The 16,271-nt window shown below is 36.1% G+C and overlaps 2 protein-coding genes across 2 annotated transcripts; both read right to left on the bottom strand.

The window, feature by feature from the left end:
* Nucleotides 1–1,866: 1,866 nt before the first annotated feature.
* LOC113881488 (olfactory receptor 2B11-like) lies at nucleotides 1,867–2,808 on the bottom strand. The gene has a single exon (XM_027524504.1). It carries the CDS (start codon nucleotides 2,806–2,808, stop codon nucleotides 1,867–1,869), a length of 942 nt encoding a protein of 313 aa, XP_027380305.1.
* Nucleotides 2,809–12,646: 9,838 nt separating this feature from the next.
* On the bottom strand, nucleotides 12,647–13,588 carry LOC113882194 (putative olfactory receptor 2B3). Its single transcript, XM_027525397.1, has one exon. It carries the CDS (start codon nucleotides 13,586–13,588, stop codon nucleotides 12,647–12,649), a length of 942 nt encoding a protein of 313 aa, XP_027381198.1.
* Nucleotides 13,589–16,271: the final 2,683 nt, after the last annotated feature.

The following is a 16,271-nucleotide window of genomic DNA, read 5'->3' as shown; positions in this document are numbered from 1 at the left end:
ACTAGAGCTAATAAATGAATATAGTAAAGTTGCAGGATATAAAATCAACACACAGAAATCCCTTGCATTCCTATACATTAATAATGATAAAATAGAAAGAGAAATTAAGGAAACAATTCCATTCACCATTGCAACGAAAAGAATAAAATACTTAGGAATATATCTACCTAAAAAAACTAAAGACCTATATATAGAAAACTATAAAACACTGGTGAAAGAAATCAAAGAAGCCCCATTGGTTTTCAAACTGGCTAACGGGGGTTATTTTCCCGGTGTCAGACCCCAGGGCTGGAGTGCCTAATGTATGGCTGGAACCTCTCTTTCCCGGGGAATTTTCTGACTATTTACTTAGTTATTTCTCCTCAATCTATTGTTTTCATTCAACTACCATTCCTGTTGTTTATATTTAGTTTCATGTGTCTATTCTCTAAATCATATGTTTTCTTGCATAATTTCTTATGGTTTCTTCTTTTTGTTTTTGGTTTGTTTGAGATAGTTTTAAATATTTACTTACCCATACTGATAATTTAGTAATCAACAGTAACAATTCAGTTGTCAATTCTTCATTGTATAATTTAGTTTTAGGAAACCAATTTTGAAAAATTTTATTGCACATAAATGAGAGTTTCACTACTGATTGGAGTACTTAGCTGAATTTCATAGAATATCTAATTTTAAGGAAATCATATTGTCTAGGTATTCAATTTGGTATTGTTGCATTTGCCTTAGTGTTTGCTAGGGGTTGTGTTTTTAATTTTTCTGCTGATGCATTTACATCTTTTTTTAAAAGCGTGGAGCATTTGAAATTCTTCAATCTTTTGGCAAATTGTCACCTATTTTGGAGGGGAAGGGTCAGCTTATACCTTGTCCCGTATTTGAGATCCCTTCTGACCTCTGTCTCTAATGGATATCTCAATTTGTTTTTTCGATCATGGTCCTCACAGATTCTGCATGTACTTCAAAGTTAACTGAGGCAGTTTCAAAAAATAATTTTCTGGACATGATTTCTTAAAATTCTGATATAGAAGGTCTGTAGAAGAGTCAGTCCTTATAAGTTTAAGGATTGTAATGTGTGCCAAAGCTGAAAAACAGCCCTCTAGCAAGTACAACCATGTGCATCAAATGTGCCTACACATGAGATTTGTCACATAGAGATATTTTAAAAACATGTCTTTCAATATTTTCTAAGACACAATTTATATACATATGAATTTTAATATTTTTATAAATTTCATCTAAAATGTTGTACCACATGTTTATTTTATTTATTATGATAGCCAACAAAGGTCCGTCTAGTCAAAGCTATGGTTTTTCCAGTAGTCATGTTTGGATGTGAGAGTTGGACTGTGAAGAAGGCTGAGTGCCGAAGAATTGATGCTTTTGAACTGTGGTGTTGGACAAGACTCTTGAGAGTCCCTTGGACTGCAAGGAGATCCAACCAGTCCATTCTGAAGGAGATCAGCCCTGGGTGTTCTTTGGAAGGAATGATTCTAAAGCTGAAACTCCAGTACTTTGGCCACCTCATGCAAAGAGTTGACTCATTGGAAAAGACTCTGATGCTGAGAGGGATTGGGGACAGGAGGAGAAGGGGACGACAGAGGATGAGATGGCTGGATGGCATCACTGACTCGATGGATGTGAGTCAGAGTGAACTCTGGGAGTTAGTGATGGACAGGGAGGCCTGGCGTGCTGCAATTCATGGGGTCACAAAGAATCAGACATGACTGAGTGACTGAACTGAACTGAACATATTGAAAAGCTACATTTTGGGGAGAATGTTGAGAGGAGGTAAAATCAGAAGTGCTTTTAGAACAGGGGCTCTTCCAAGCCCTATATGGAGAGTATGAAGCACAAAAATAGCTATGTTTATTCTCTTCTTTGATGGTACAATAAGACAAGAAGACTTGTCATTGCCCTTTTCATGTCTTTGTTCCTTAAAGTATAAATAAAAGGATTAAGCATAGGAGTTACCAAACTGTAGAAAAGGGACATTAGTTTGTTCTTATCCTGGGAATTAGTAGAAGGTTGCACATACATGCTAATTACCGGTCCATAGAAGAGAGATACAACAATAACATGAGAACTACATGTGTTAAAGGCCTTCTTCTTTCCCTCTGAGGACTGAATTCTGAGCACTGTAGCTACAATGAACCCGTAGGAGACAAGAATAAGTGACAAGGGAACCAGGGAATAGAAAGTGCCCACAATAGAGAGCATAGCTACATTGAATGTGGTGTCAGCACATGACATCTTGATCATCACTGGGACCTCACACAGGAAGTCATCTACCTTGTTGTTGCCACAAAGTGGCAGCTGGATGGTGAGGGATGACTGAAGCAAGGAGTTAGCCAAACCACTTAGCCATGCCATGACCACTAGGAAGATATAGAGTTGCTGTTGCATGATAAATGGGTACCTCAAAGGCTTGCAGATGGCCACGTAACGATCCAAGGACATCATAGCTAAGAGGATGCATTCAGTGGCTCCCAGGAAGTGAAATACATAAAACTGGGTCACACAGCCTCCATAAGTGATAGACTTATCTGGGCCCCAGAGGTTCAGCAGCAGTTGAGGGGTGGTGGTTGTAGTAAAACAAACGTCCAGGAAGGAGAGGTTGGAAAGGAAGAAGTACATGGGGCTGTCAAGTTGAGGATCTACCCTGGATACCACAATAATCGAGATGTTTCCCACTAGTGTGCAGATGTAAGCAGCAAGAACTACTGTGAAGAGTGGCATTTCCAACCAGGGATGGTCAGAGAAACCCAAGAGAATGAAAAACTTTGGCGTGCTTGCATTGCCTGCATTCATGACTGTTGCTCTTGTTTGTGGATTTAAGTCAAAGGAAGATTTGCATTTCAGTATTAAATACTCTTGATAGTCAATTTATTCAGTTAAATAACATGAGTTATGAAGGGATTTTTCTCTGTGGTGAAACTCCAGTGATGTGATTTGATATTTGCAAGGTAAAATTTATGAGACAAAATGCCCCAAATAATGATTTTGTAGTATATCTAAAAGGAAGACTAACAAATCTTGATATTTTACCTAGGAAATGAAATATAGCAAATTTTCATAGTTTAATTATTAGAGAAAAGGGGACTCACAATTGCTCTTATATTAGAGAAAATAACAAAATACAAGACAGTTTCCCAAGAACCACCCATGCTAACTTACTGCCTGTGTTCATTTCCTTCATCCTTACTCAGTTGAGCTTCATCATTCTCTGGTTGAATTTTTGAGTTGTTTTCTGGGTAATTTCAGAATTCACTGGGCTCCAGCTGGATTCATCTACTTTACACAGAAATAAGACAGAGTGCTTTTCCTTAATCCTATGCCTCAAATCCTAAAATGACTTTTGCCAAAGTAAATTTTTATCATAAAAAGAAACATACACCTAAAAGAAAATGATTCTTTGCAACATGTTCAGAACTTAAAAAAACAAGATAGGCAATAATTGATTGTACAGACTGGCTATATAAGATTATTAAAGGTATCAGTTCTTAAAAATACAGTATGATATATATTAGTGCTTTTCATACTGTGAATTGTAATCTATCACACATTTAACAGTTATATACCATTTTATTGATTTTATAATATTTGTTTCCATTACAAGTGTGAGTATATGTATACATGTGTGACTGGGCTTATTATATAAAATATAAAACTTGCTTTAGGCAGTGGTAAAATGTTTGAAAAAGCACTGGTGTAGTAGGATATGGAATCAGAAAACTGGATCCACTTCACTGTAATGATTAACAAACATATCTTTTATGCATTACTTAAATGTTTGGAACCTCCCTTATCTACCTTGCTGTGCTATTAGGATTAACCAATCCAATATGTGTGGCTATACTTTTGTAAGTAATACTTAATGTTTGGTTAGTTATTTTCATGAAATATAGTGTCCAGGTTGATTAGGAGTCTCTATCTTCTAATCAATTTTCTTAGGTTATATCTAAATATTAACACTGTACTTATCTCCACCGAAAGAAGTCTCATAAGATTCGCATTTTCTTCCCTTTCATTTCCACAAATTACTCATATCCCTTGGCTTTAACATGATGTTAATGATTTTAAGATTTTATGTCAGCACACATATATTTAAATTATTGAAAATGACCGCTAACACAAACAGTATCTCTAGATTTATTTTTCCAAAATAGGAGCATTTCAATACTATTAATACTAAAGGTGCCAATTTACTTACACATTTTTTTAGTGTGCAGCTTTGCACAAAAACTTGTACAAAATGATATAAATGAATCAAGTTAAACAGATCACAATCACTTACATATAATGCTTACTTTAAATTAATGTTGATATTCAATGGTAATACTTCCCTTTATTGACATTGATATTTACTTTCCATCAGGATTAATTGGAGATAAGGAATGTATTTTCTCTCTGTGTTCAGTATGTTTACTTCTTATTGTAGGTCTTTATTTCTTATTGTAGGTCCTTAACATTATATGTATATTTGATTTGAAGCATCTTAAATATGTTTAGATATGAAAACCCATTTTACTCTAAAATAATTGCTCAGGAAAGGTTCTTCCTCTTTATATAAAGCTGTGGGACATTTTCTCCATACAGGCAATAAACCTCAGTGGAAATCTCTTGGTAAGAAGCATGATAGAAATTCCCTAGTGGGTATACTACTTTCCTTCTTCTTGCCATAGTAAAATGAAATGATAAATTTTGGCATTTTTTTTGTTGAATGAGTTTAGGAAAATGAATTTATGGGAATGCAAATTAGTATAGCCACTATGGAGAACAGTGTGGAGATTCCTTAAAAAACTGGAAATAGGACTGCCTTATGACCCAGCAATCCCACTGCTGGGCATACACACCGAGGAAACCAGAAGTGAAACAGACACGTGTACCCCAATGTTCATCGCAGCACTGCTTATAATAGCCAGGACATGGAAGCAACCTAGATGTCCATCAGCAGATGAATGGATAAGAAAGCAGTGGTACATATAGACAATGGAGTATTACTCAGCCATTAAAAAGAATACATTTGAATCAGTTCTAATGAGGTGGATGAAACTGGAGCCTATTATACAGAGCGAAGTAAGCCAGAAAGAAAAACACCAATACAGTATACTAATGCATATATATGGAATTTAGAAAGATGGTAATGATAACCCTATATGCGAGACAGCAAAAGAGACACAGATGTATAGAATAGTCTTTTGGACTCTGTGGGAGAGGGAGAGGGTGGGATGATTTGGGGGAATATCATGGAAACATGTATAATATCATATGTGAAACGGATCACCAGTACAGGTTCGATGCATGATATAGAATGCTTGGGGCTGGTGCACTGGGATGACCCAGAGGGAGGGTACGGGGAGGGAGGTGGGAGGGGGGGTTCAGGATGGGGACACGTGTGCACCTGTGGCAGATTCATGTTCAAGTGTGGCAGAACCAATACAATATTGTAAAGTAATTAGCCTCCAATTAAAATAAATAAATTTAAATTTAAAAAAAAGGACTAAGAATCCTAGAAAATGCAATCTACCTAAAAAATTTCATGGAAAATCTTGAATAACAAAGAAAATTTAAGACAATTATTTTTGGGGTCAAGATGCAATTTTCTTTTATTTTTTTCCTCAGGGTATTATTTCTTGAGATTCCTGCAAATAATTTTATTTCTACACAGAGAGAGAAGAGGCAGTCACCTTCTAATATTATTTTTAAGGAACAATAAGGTTTTTGTCTTCGAATATTTCTTCCACAGTAGCATGGTATAATATAGACTTTTAACCTGACCTAATGCGTGCTGCAATTCATGGGGTCACAAACAGTCAGACATGACTGAGCGACTGAACTGAACTGAATGCTGACTATGTTAAAGTTCCACATTTGGTTTAAACAATTAAAAATGTGTCAAGAAGAAATTAATGCTTCAGTGTTTCACTCATTTATTTAAGCAATAACTATTTGTTGAGTGCCTGCTATGTATCAGTCACTTTCCCTGTTGCTTCAAATATAACACTGACAAAATTACAGACAAAAATTTGCTATAATGAAACTTATTTGTAATAGAGAAGTAATAGATTGATGCTTATTTTCAGTATGTCGGTAAACTTGGCTCCAGAATGATTGAAATACTAGTGAAATACACAAAGGGCAAACTGATATGTGGCAAAACAAGATTTTCATTGATGGTTTTAAACAATCATATAATTTTCACGTGTACAACATTATACTTCGGCATCTGTATCCACTAGAAAGTAATCACCATCACAAGTCTACATGCCGTTCATCATCTTACAGTTGACCCCCCTCACCCATTTTACTCACGTCCCAATACACTTCCCTTCTGGTAACCACTCATTTATTCTTTGTACCTGTAAGTTTATTTTTGTTTTGTTTGTTTTATTTTTTAGATTCCACATATGAGTGAAATCTTACAATAGAAATCTCTGTGCTTCCTATATCTGAATATCTGCTTCCTTCTTTAGGTTCAGGGAGGTTTCAGCCCTAATTTCATCGAATACATTTTAACTCCTTTCTCTCTCTCCTTTTTCTGAGATCCGTATATTGTGGATGGTAATGTGAAGGATGTTGTCCCAGAGTTCTTGTAAACTATTCTCATTTCAAACAAAATGGTTTTCTGTTTTTTTTCTGTCTAATTGGGTGATTTTCATTTTTCCAGATGGCCTATGCATTCTTCTATATTATTTAATCTGCTATTAATTTCTCCTCTTGAAGTTTCATTTCACATACTATATTCTTTAGCTCTGACTGGTCCTTTATTATATTTTCCAGTTCTTTGGTAAAATTCTCACTGTGTTGATCTATTTTTTACCCAGTTCAGTTAACATTCTTATTACTATTGCCTTAAACTTTTTATCAGGTAAATTATTTACCTGTTTCACTAGAGTTTTTTCAGGGGCTGTTGTTTCTTGGTCTTTTATTTGAAACATATTCTTTTGCCATCTTATTTTGTTACTCTCTCTGTCTCAGTGAAATTATGTGAAACTGTTACCTATCTCAGTATTGGAGGTGTGTCTTTGTGTGGGTTCATCCCTGTGCAGTCTGTGTGTGCCCAGGGTGTTTGGAGAGACAGCTGGACCTGAAGTGAGCACTGGCCATGTCTTCCCCAGGGTCATTTTAGCAATAATAATTCTTCTAATCCATAAGCATCTGTTTGTGTCGCCTTCAATTTCTTTCATCAGTGTCTTATAGTTTTCCAAGTACAGTGTACAGTTACTCAGAATAGCACATTTTCTTACATAGCTGCTACAGTTATCAAAACTGGAATATTTTATAGCAATATAACTGTACTATTATCTAATCTACAAGTTATATTCAAATCTTGTTGATTATCTCCAAAGTGTGCTTTATTTTGTTCCCCGTGCAGGAGCCAATCATTACAGAAAGGTACATGAGGCTGGTTTGTCTTAACAGTTGATGCTGTTAAGTTCAGTCACTTGATTAAGGTGATGTCCCCCAAGTCTCTCCTATGACAAGTTATGATATTTTTTCCTTGGAAATTAAAATGTAATTAGAAGGGAAAGGCTGGAAATTATATAATATCTTGATCCTGATAAAATTTTAACCCATCAATTTTAACATCTATATTTTAATTTTTTTCAGTTTTATTGAGATATAATTGACATAGAGCATTGTATAAGTTTAAGTTGTACAGCATAATGATATATCATGAAATGATGACCACAGTAAATTTAGTGTACATTCACTATCTCACAAAGATACAAATTAAAAGAAATTAAAAAATATTTTTCCTTGTGCTGAGAACGCTAAGGATTTACTCTCAACAACTTTATATATAACATACAGCAATATTAATTATATTAATCCTGTTGTGCATTGTATCCCTATAACTTTTTATCTTATAATTGGAAATTTGTACATTTTGACCACTTTTATCCAGTTCTCTCCCACCCCATACCCTGCCTCTAATAACAACAAATCTGATCTATTTCTGTGAGTTTGTTGTTGAAGTATAATTGAACTACAACACTGAGTGAGTTCCTGGTACACAGCATATTTTTGTACATTTCAAAATGATCACCACAGTAAATCTAGTTACTGTCTATCATCATATGAAGTTATTACACAGCTATTGACTATAGGCTTCACACTGTACATTTTATACCCATGATGCATTTATTTTATAACTGTACATTTGTGTCTGTTAATTTCCATCAACTACTTTTTCCCCTCTCCAACCCCTTCCATCTGGCAACTACCTATTTGTTCTCTGTATCTAGGACTCTGTTTCTGTTTAGTCATGTCTGTACATTTGTACTATTTTTAGATTCCACATGTCAGTGAAATCACACTGTTTTTCTCTATCTGACTTGTTTCACTTCTCATAATACCATCTAGGCCCATCTATGTTGTAACAAATGGCAAGATTTCATTCTTTGTCTAAGTGATAGTCCATTGTATATATATTCCATTACCTATTTATCTACTCATCTACTGATGGGCATGTAGGTTGCTTCCATGTCTTGGCTATTGTAAATTAATCTGCAAATGAACATAAGAGTGCATATATCTTTTGTTTCGCGGGGGGTGGTTTGGAGGTACTTCTTTATGTTTTAATTTTTAAATTAACTTTTTTTGGATTTCCAATGCTGTGTTAGCTTCTGCTATACAGCGAAGTGAATCAATTTTACATATATTTTTTTGAATTAGTGATTTTTTTCCCTTTGGATAAATACCCAGGAGTGGAATTTCTGGATCATATGGTAGTTCTATTTATTTTCTGAGACAGTGTTTTGCTCTAGAATATTTTTTAAAATTTAATTTTTTTAAAAATATTTTGAGGAACCTCCATATGTTTTCCACTGTGCTAAATCAATTCCCACCAACAGTGCATGAGGGTTCCCTTTTTTCCACATCCTCGCCAACATTTGTTATTTGTTGTCCATCTGATAATAGCCATTCTGATAGGAGTGAGGAGATATCTCACTGTGGTTTTGACTTGCCTCTATCTGATGGCTAGTGGTTTTGAGCATCTTTTGAATGTAAGTCATCTGTATGGAATTTTCGGGAAAATGTCTATTTAGGTTCTCTGCCCATTTTTTGAGTTATGCTTTCTTTGTATATTTTGAATATTAACTTCTTGTCAGATGTATTGTTTGCAAATATTTTCTCCCATTCAGTAGGCAGTCTTTTTCTTTTGTTGATTGTTTCCTTTGCTGTGGAAAGGATTTTTTTGTTTGATGTAGTCCCCTTTTAAAAATTTTGCCTTCGTTTCCCTTGCTTGAGGAGATATAGCAAAAAGAATTAAAGTTTGCCATCTCCAGCAGTATGGATGGACTTGGAGGGCATTATTCTATGTGACATAGGTCAGATAGAGAAAGGCAAGTACTGTATGATATCACTTATGTGTGGGACCTAAAAAACACAAAAACTAGTGATTATAACAAAAAAGAAGCAGACTCACAGATCCAAAGGACAGGCTAGTGGTTATCAGTGGGGAGAGGAAAGTGGAAAGGGCAATGTAGGGGTAAGAAAAAAAGGTTTTATGGGACTTTATGAAATCATGTGTGTGAATCTTGAAAACTGTAAAGTGCTATAGAATATGAAGAATCTTTCACTTAATAAATAAGAACCTAGATATATTAGTAAGATATAATGCACGTGAAGAGAAACTATAACCTTTATTCCTAGAGGGATAAACTAATATGCCAGCAATGTTAAAGGATGATTTCTCTTCCATAAAACGATTTGCTTTTACTAAAATACAGTAATGCATTTATGTAATTTTAAAAAGAGAAATGATTACTAATTAATAACTATATGTGACAGTCACTAGATTTTCATTTTTACAGAGAAATTAAATTTCTTTAGCCTTTGAGAATTTGAGTTTATATCCCACCATGGAATTTTATAGGACCATTTTCCTCACCCCAGAGAGTTTTATATCTCTGAAAATTGTTTTAAAAGAATAAATGAAAATTTGTTTTTTAGCTAAAATTTTCCATAATTTTGACAACAGATATTTTAATTTTTGTCTCCAAAATTAAGTTTTTTGAGTATCTTGGTGAACAAAACCAAACTTTGCTCTTTGCTACAATCTAGGAGAAGGCAATGGCACCCCACTCCAGTACTTTTGCCTAGAAAATCCCATGGACGGAGGAGCCTGGTAGGCTGCAGTCCATGGGGTCGCTAGGAGTCAGACACGACTGAGCGACTTCACTTTCACTTTTCACTTTCATGCATTGGAGAAGGAAATGGCAACCCACTCCAATGTTCTTGCCTGGAGAATCCCAGGGATGGGGAAGCCTGGTGGGCTGCCATCTATGGGGTCGCACAGAGTCGGACACGACTGAAGTGACTTAGCAGCAGCAGCAGCAGCAGTAGTAGGTAAAGGCAATTATCAAATGATCACTTAGAAGGATAAATGCCATAAATGAGAGGTACATGGTGAGCAAGAAAATTTGTGGGTATTAGACTAAATCAGGGAGACCACAAAAAGATTTTCTAATAAATGATGAGGCCTGAGCAATTAGTAATTAGGTGGAAGGATTTGTTGTAGTTCAGTTGCTCAGTTGTGTCCGACTCTTTGTGACCCCATGGTCTGCAGCATGCCAGGTGTGGAAGGATAAGAATGCTCAAATATTCAGCGCTTTAAGGAAAAATGCTAAGTGCAAGACAGAAGGCTGTATGGCTGGAAAATACAGCCATATATTCCTCTTCCTTCGGAGAAGGAAATGGCAACCCAGTGGAATCCCAGGGACGGGGGAGCCTGGTGGGCTGCCGTCTATGGGGTCTCACAGAGTCGGGAACGACTGAAGCGACTTAGCAGTAGCAGCAGAAAAAGAATATGGAACCAGGAGTATGAAGACAGAAAGGAATGGAGGGGTGGGAGGTACAAAAGAGAAATGACTGATTTGTCTTGGTAATGGTTTTGATATGGAAAATTATGCAGGGGATGGTTTAAGATATGGCTAATGGTTTCTGATTTGCAGATTCACAACAAGTGAATCAACTTACTAAAATAGTGAGCTTTAGAAGAGGACTTTGTGGTGAAGAGAGCAGGTAGGTGTTCAGCTTTTGATTGTGTTGAGTTGGAAATGTCTATCATATATTCAAAAAGAGATGGCAGTGGTACAAAATGGTTGGGAAATCTTAAAAATGGCACTTATACTGAGATATAATTGTATTCATTCATTTGCAGTGTCTTGAAATACTTATTGCTTTCTTTTTGTGCTAAACAAACATTTTAAATTCCATATATTTAAACTTTTCCCCTTTCCCATTTATTTGAAATGTCACATTTAGTAAACACATGCTTATTATATATTCTGCCATACTCTGTACTTACGTTTTTAGATAATTTGTGCTTCTGCTACCTTCTGTGCTCTAAGTATTCTGCTTTCATAACTGGATAAAGTCCAAACTTTTCAGTTATCATCTTCAGCTACTTTTGTATGTGGTTTGCAACCTTTTCTCTGCTGCCTAAAATGTTGTCCCATCTATGCTCTTACATTGCTAACTGCAAGTAATCATTTAAGTATCTGAGTTTAAGGGTCGTTTCCTCTGCGAACTAGAATATTTTTCAGTTGAGGAACTATGATTGTTTTCTCTCTGGGGTAGTGCTACCTAGTGGTCAATAAATACTTACTGAGTGACTACCCAAATAAAGTGAATTAATTCAGATCAATGTTAGAAAAAATTCCTATTAACGTATTTATAAATAATGTCATAATTTAGGGGAGATCCTGTGTGCTTGGTGCAGAACTTGGGAGAAGTAAGAATTTGGGGAATGAAAGAAGAAAGGAAAAAAATGCAATTCATTGGAAATAAAGGGATGAATTAAAAAGAGGGTTGGAAATAAAAATCAACTGAGGGCTTCCTTGATGGCCAGTGGTTTAAGAACCTACCTTGCAATGCAAGGGACACTGGTTTGATCCCTGACCCAAGAAGATCCCATATGCCACAGAGCAACTAAGCCCGTTTGCCACAACTACTGAAGCCCACATGCCCTAGAACTTGTGCTCCGCAACAAGAGAAGTCCTCCCTTTGCAACCGCAGTGTAGGTAGGCCCCACTCACCTAGAGAAAGCCTGTGTGTAGCAACGAAGACCCAGCACAGTGAAAAATAAATAAATAAATAATTTAAAAAGTCAACTGATGTTTCTAGGATGAGATGCATACACTTAGCTGGTTTAAAGTCAGCTATTACTAGATTTGGGACAGACTACATGCTTGGAACAGTTCTGAAGGGTGCATATGAGGATTTGTGTGCTATGGGAAAACTTCTGTCTTGGGATTGCTGGTCATTTAGTCCGAAAGATATGGAACTCCCTAACTAAGGCGGTAGACAAGATAGTTCTCTAACATATAATAAAAGTGGGAAAGTAAACCATCCAACTGTTCTGAATAGTCAAGCATTGACAGGAGGGAATTAGCATGGCTTGGCCTCAAGAAACAAAGTTCATTGAGGAACCTTATAGAAAGCAAAGGAGCTTTTAGTTTAGAAAAATATAGCTTATGGTCTCAGCATTGCTTCCTTAAGCAAGGAAGATTTTCTAACTGTTGGCCTAATTCTGTAAACTTGTAAAAGCCTAAAAAATAGAAAAATTAATTCAAACACTATTCTATTTTCAAGAGAAAAAAAGACTCAGAAAATTCTCATCATGATGAAACACTTCTTACTTCTTATAGTAAAATGTTAACAGCATCAGCCTCTTAAAGGCTTCCTTCATATCTTTATTTCTAAGGCTATAGATGAGGGGGTTCAACATGGGTGTGAATATCCCATAGAAGAGAGAAACGATTTTCCCCCAGTCCTTAGAGGTAGAAGAAGGTGGTTGTAGATACATGTATATGCCTGTTCCAAAAAAGAGAGAGACTACAACCATGTGAGACCCACACGTCCCAAAAGCTTTCCGTCGTCCTTCTGCCGATTTGATTCTCAATACTGCTTGAGCTATGAAGCCATAGGAGATGAGGATCAATGTCACTGGAATTAGCAGAATTAACACACTGAAGAAAAAAAGCTCAGCAACAATAGGCTTTGTGTCAGCACAGGACAACTTGAGAAGGGCAGGAACCTCACAGAAAAAGTGGTCCACTTCTTGATGACCACACCGTGGCATGTTAAGGGTCAAGGAGGACTGCAGCACTGAGTTGCTGAAGCCAGTGAACCAGGAGAAGGCTATCATCCTCAAGCAGAACCAAGGGTTCATGATGACAACATAGTGGAGGGGTCTGCAAATCGCCACATACCTGTCAAAGGACATAACAGCAAGGAGGAGACACTCAGTAGCACCCAGGGCCAGGAAGATGATGAGCTGGGCCACACAGCCAGCATAGCTGATGGTCTTCTTATTGTGAGAAATATTCATCAGCATATGAGGGACTGTGCTTGTGGTGTAACAGAGATCTAAGATGGACAGATTAGTAAGAAAGAAATACATGGGGGTGTGAAGCTTGGGATCCAGAATGCACACCATCATGATGGACACATTGCCAAAGATGGTGGTTGTGTATGATATTAATAGTAAAATAAAAAGAGGTTTTTGTAGCCAGGGCTTGTCTGAAAAGCCAAGTAGTACAAATTCTTTTGGGGAGCTCTCATTTGCCCAATTCATGGTGACGCACTTATTTTTCATTCCTAAAAATATAAAATAAGGAAGTGGTCAATAGATAATATTGACTACTCTTACTGTAACAGAACTGAATTTAGGATAATCATAGTGAGTGATTCAACACCAAATATATAGTCAATTAAATAGAACCCCGTGAAACATAATATATGTATTGTATGGTTAAAAAATAGGTCTTCTGTTTTAGTATTTATGTTTGACTTTATGAAGAAAATCATCACATTTAAATGCCAAGAATATGAACCTGCATGCATGAAACATGGACAGTTACATGTGCTCAATACATTTCAATTCTTTTCCCTTTTCTTATACTGCTAACTTACTTACTTAATAAGTATTTTAAGAATAAATGCTGTTTTAATCCAGTAGTTTTTAATCCATGCTCAAAATGCTGAGTAATATAGAGGTTATAAGAGCATCATGTAAATCTGAACTTGATCTAAAGAAATTATGCTTATTTTAGTAGTTTATTCTTGGGATATTTTTGAGCTGTCTCTCTTAAATGACACGTATGAACATCCATTCCCACAGAGAGCTATCATGAGTGTTAGATGCTTTGATTCATGGTAAAAAATTATGACTAACTTGTGATTTATAATGATGATCACAGCTGACATCTCCCAGCATCTCCAAATACCTTGATGAAAACTGCAAAATGCATAAGCTAATAGTTTACTTACTACCATGTGACATGCATTGCTTAGTGCCTGAAATAATTCTTTCTAATTCTCACCAAAACCCTAATAAATGGATATGATCTACATTTTATTGCTACTGTGACTCAATGAGAATACATAATTTGCACACACTGTAATCTTAAGGCCAAGACTCAAAACCAGGATTTCAAGGCCATTCTATTTTATAAATACCTTAATTCCACCTAAATATAGAGAAAGCAGCAAAGGAAGACACAAGAATTGTAAACAATGGAATCAAGGAGCCAAAAATCAAATAAAGTTGATTTTCTTCAATCTGTGGAAGTTATCAGTTATTTAGTTATATGACCTAAGGGCACCTAAATTCCTTTAGTCTACTTTGCATGTTTAAATTGTCATTGCTTAGACCTACCCCATTTGAATTTACAAGCATAAAAATAGATAGTGCTGCTAGACTGACTTAAAAAAGAAGATATAATAAGAAGAATTGACATATTTTATACCAGAGTGGAATACTTTTTTCCCCAAGTTAGTAACACTGATATATAAACTATAACTTTAGCATGGGATGCCTACATGAGAATGAATAGAGATGGTGCTAAGATCTATAATTCTTTCCATTACATGAAGTTTTAATTTTGGCTTTTTAGCTACAGATATACATTATTTAGTAAATACCAATAATACACTGTCAGTTGAAAAATAGAAAAGGATGTAAGACTTGACTTATTTGTGTGTACATTTAAATTTTCACATGAAAAAGTTCATACATTGATAAAGGATAGTCAAGATGAAAAATGTGCAGTTTATGGCAAAAATGGTTAACATATTAAAATGTAAGTAATTAGTACATAATAATTATGAGAAAAGGCCAAAACTCCAATAAAAAAAGAGCAGTGGATATAAATAGACAGGTTGGACAAGAATGAAGCAAAGGTGAAAATAGAAAAGATGTGTAATTTTTCATCAATAAAGAAACAAATCAAAACAGGGAAATGCTACTTTGTCTACTCACTGCTGCTGCTGCTAAGTCGCTTCAGTCCTGTCCGACTCTGTGCGACCCCATAGATGGCAGACCGCCAGGCTCCACCATCTATGGGATTTTCCAGGCAAGAGTACTGGAGTGGGTTGCCATTTCCTGCTCCTGTCTACTCACTAGATGGTTTTTCCTGTGGTCATGTATGGATGTGAGAGTTGGACTGTGAAGAAGGCTGAGCGCCGAAGAATTGATGCTTTTGAACTGTGGTGTTGGAGAAGACTCTTGAGAGTCCCTTGGACTGCAAGGAGATCCAATCAGTCCATTCTGAAGGAGATCAGCCCTGGGATTTCTCTGGAAGGAATGATGCTAAAGCTGAAACTCCAGTACTTTGGCCACCTCATGGGAAGAGTTGACTCATTGGAAAAGACTCTGATGCTGGGAAGGATTGGGGGCAAAAGGAGAAGGGGACAACAGAGGATGAGATGGCTGGATGGTATCACTGACTCGATGGATGTGAGTCTGAGTGAACTCCGGGAGTTGGAGATGGACAGGGAGGCCTGGCGTGCTGCGATTCATGGGGTCGCAAAGAGTTGGACATGACTGAGCGACTGATCTGATCTGATCTGATTTCTTTTTTCACATCTTTTATTCAATACTCTTTCACATTTTGTATGTCTCTGATGTCATTGATGTCATGATGCTCATTCATTAGTTCATTTTTTACATTGTCAGAAAAATGAAATTACCCTTTGTAAAGGACATTTTCATCCCACTGTTATCATAACTCTTCTCTTATTTCTATATTCTCTACTAATTAAAAGAATCCTAAATACTCCTTTTTTTTTTTTTTGTATGACAATATAATGGGCAAAGGAGTGAAATGATAACAAGTATTTTTGGAGCCACTGAAAATATTTGAGCTTTATTTCAAGATTCCCAGGAAGCAAATTGAACTCTGGTTATTGAATGAGAGGCAACCTAGAGGCAGGGAAGTATATGAAATGATCTTGAGAGATCTTTCCCACTCAATGGT

The sequence above is a fragment of the Bos indicus x Bos taurus genome, chromosome 23 (assembly GCF_003369695.1).
Source record: "Bos indicus x Bos taurus breed Angus x Brahman F1 hybrid chromosome 23, Bos_hybrid_MaternalHap_v2.0, whole genome shotgun sequence".
Taxonomy (NCBI): domain Eukaryota; kingdom Metazoa; phylum Chordata; class Mammalia; order Artiodactyla; family Bovidae; genus Bos; species Bos indicus x Bos taurus.
Note: the sequence above shows the minus strand (reverse complement) of the source record. Positions and strands in the feature narration are given on the sequence as shown.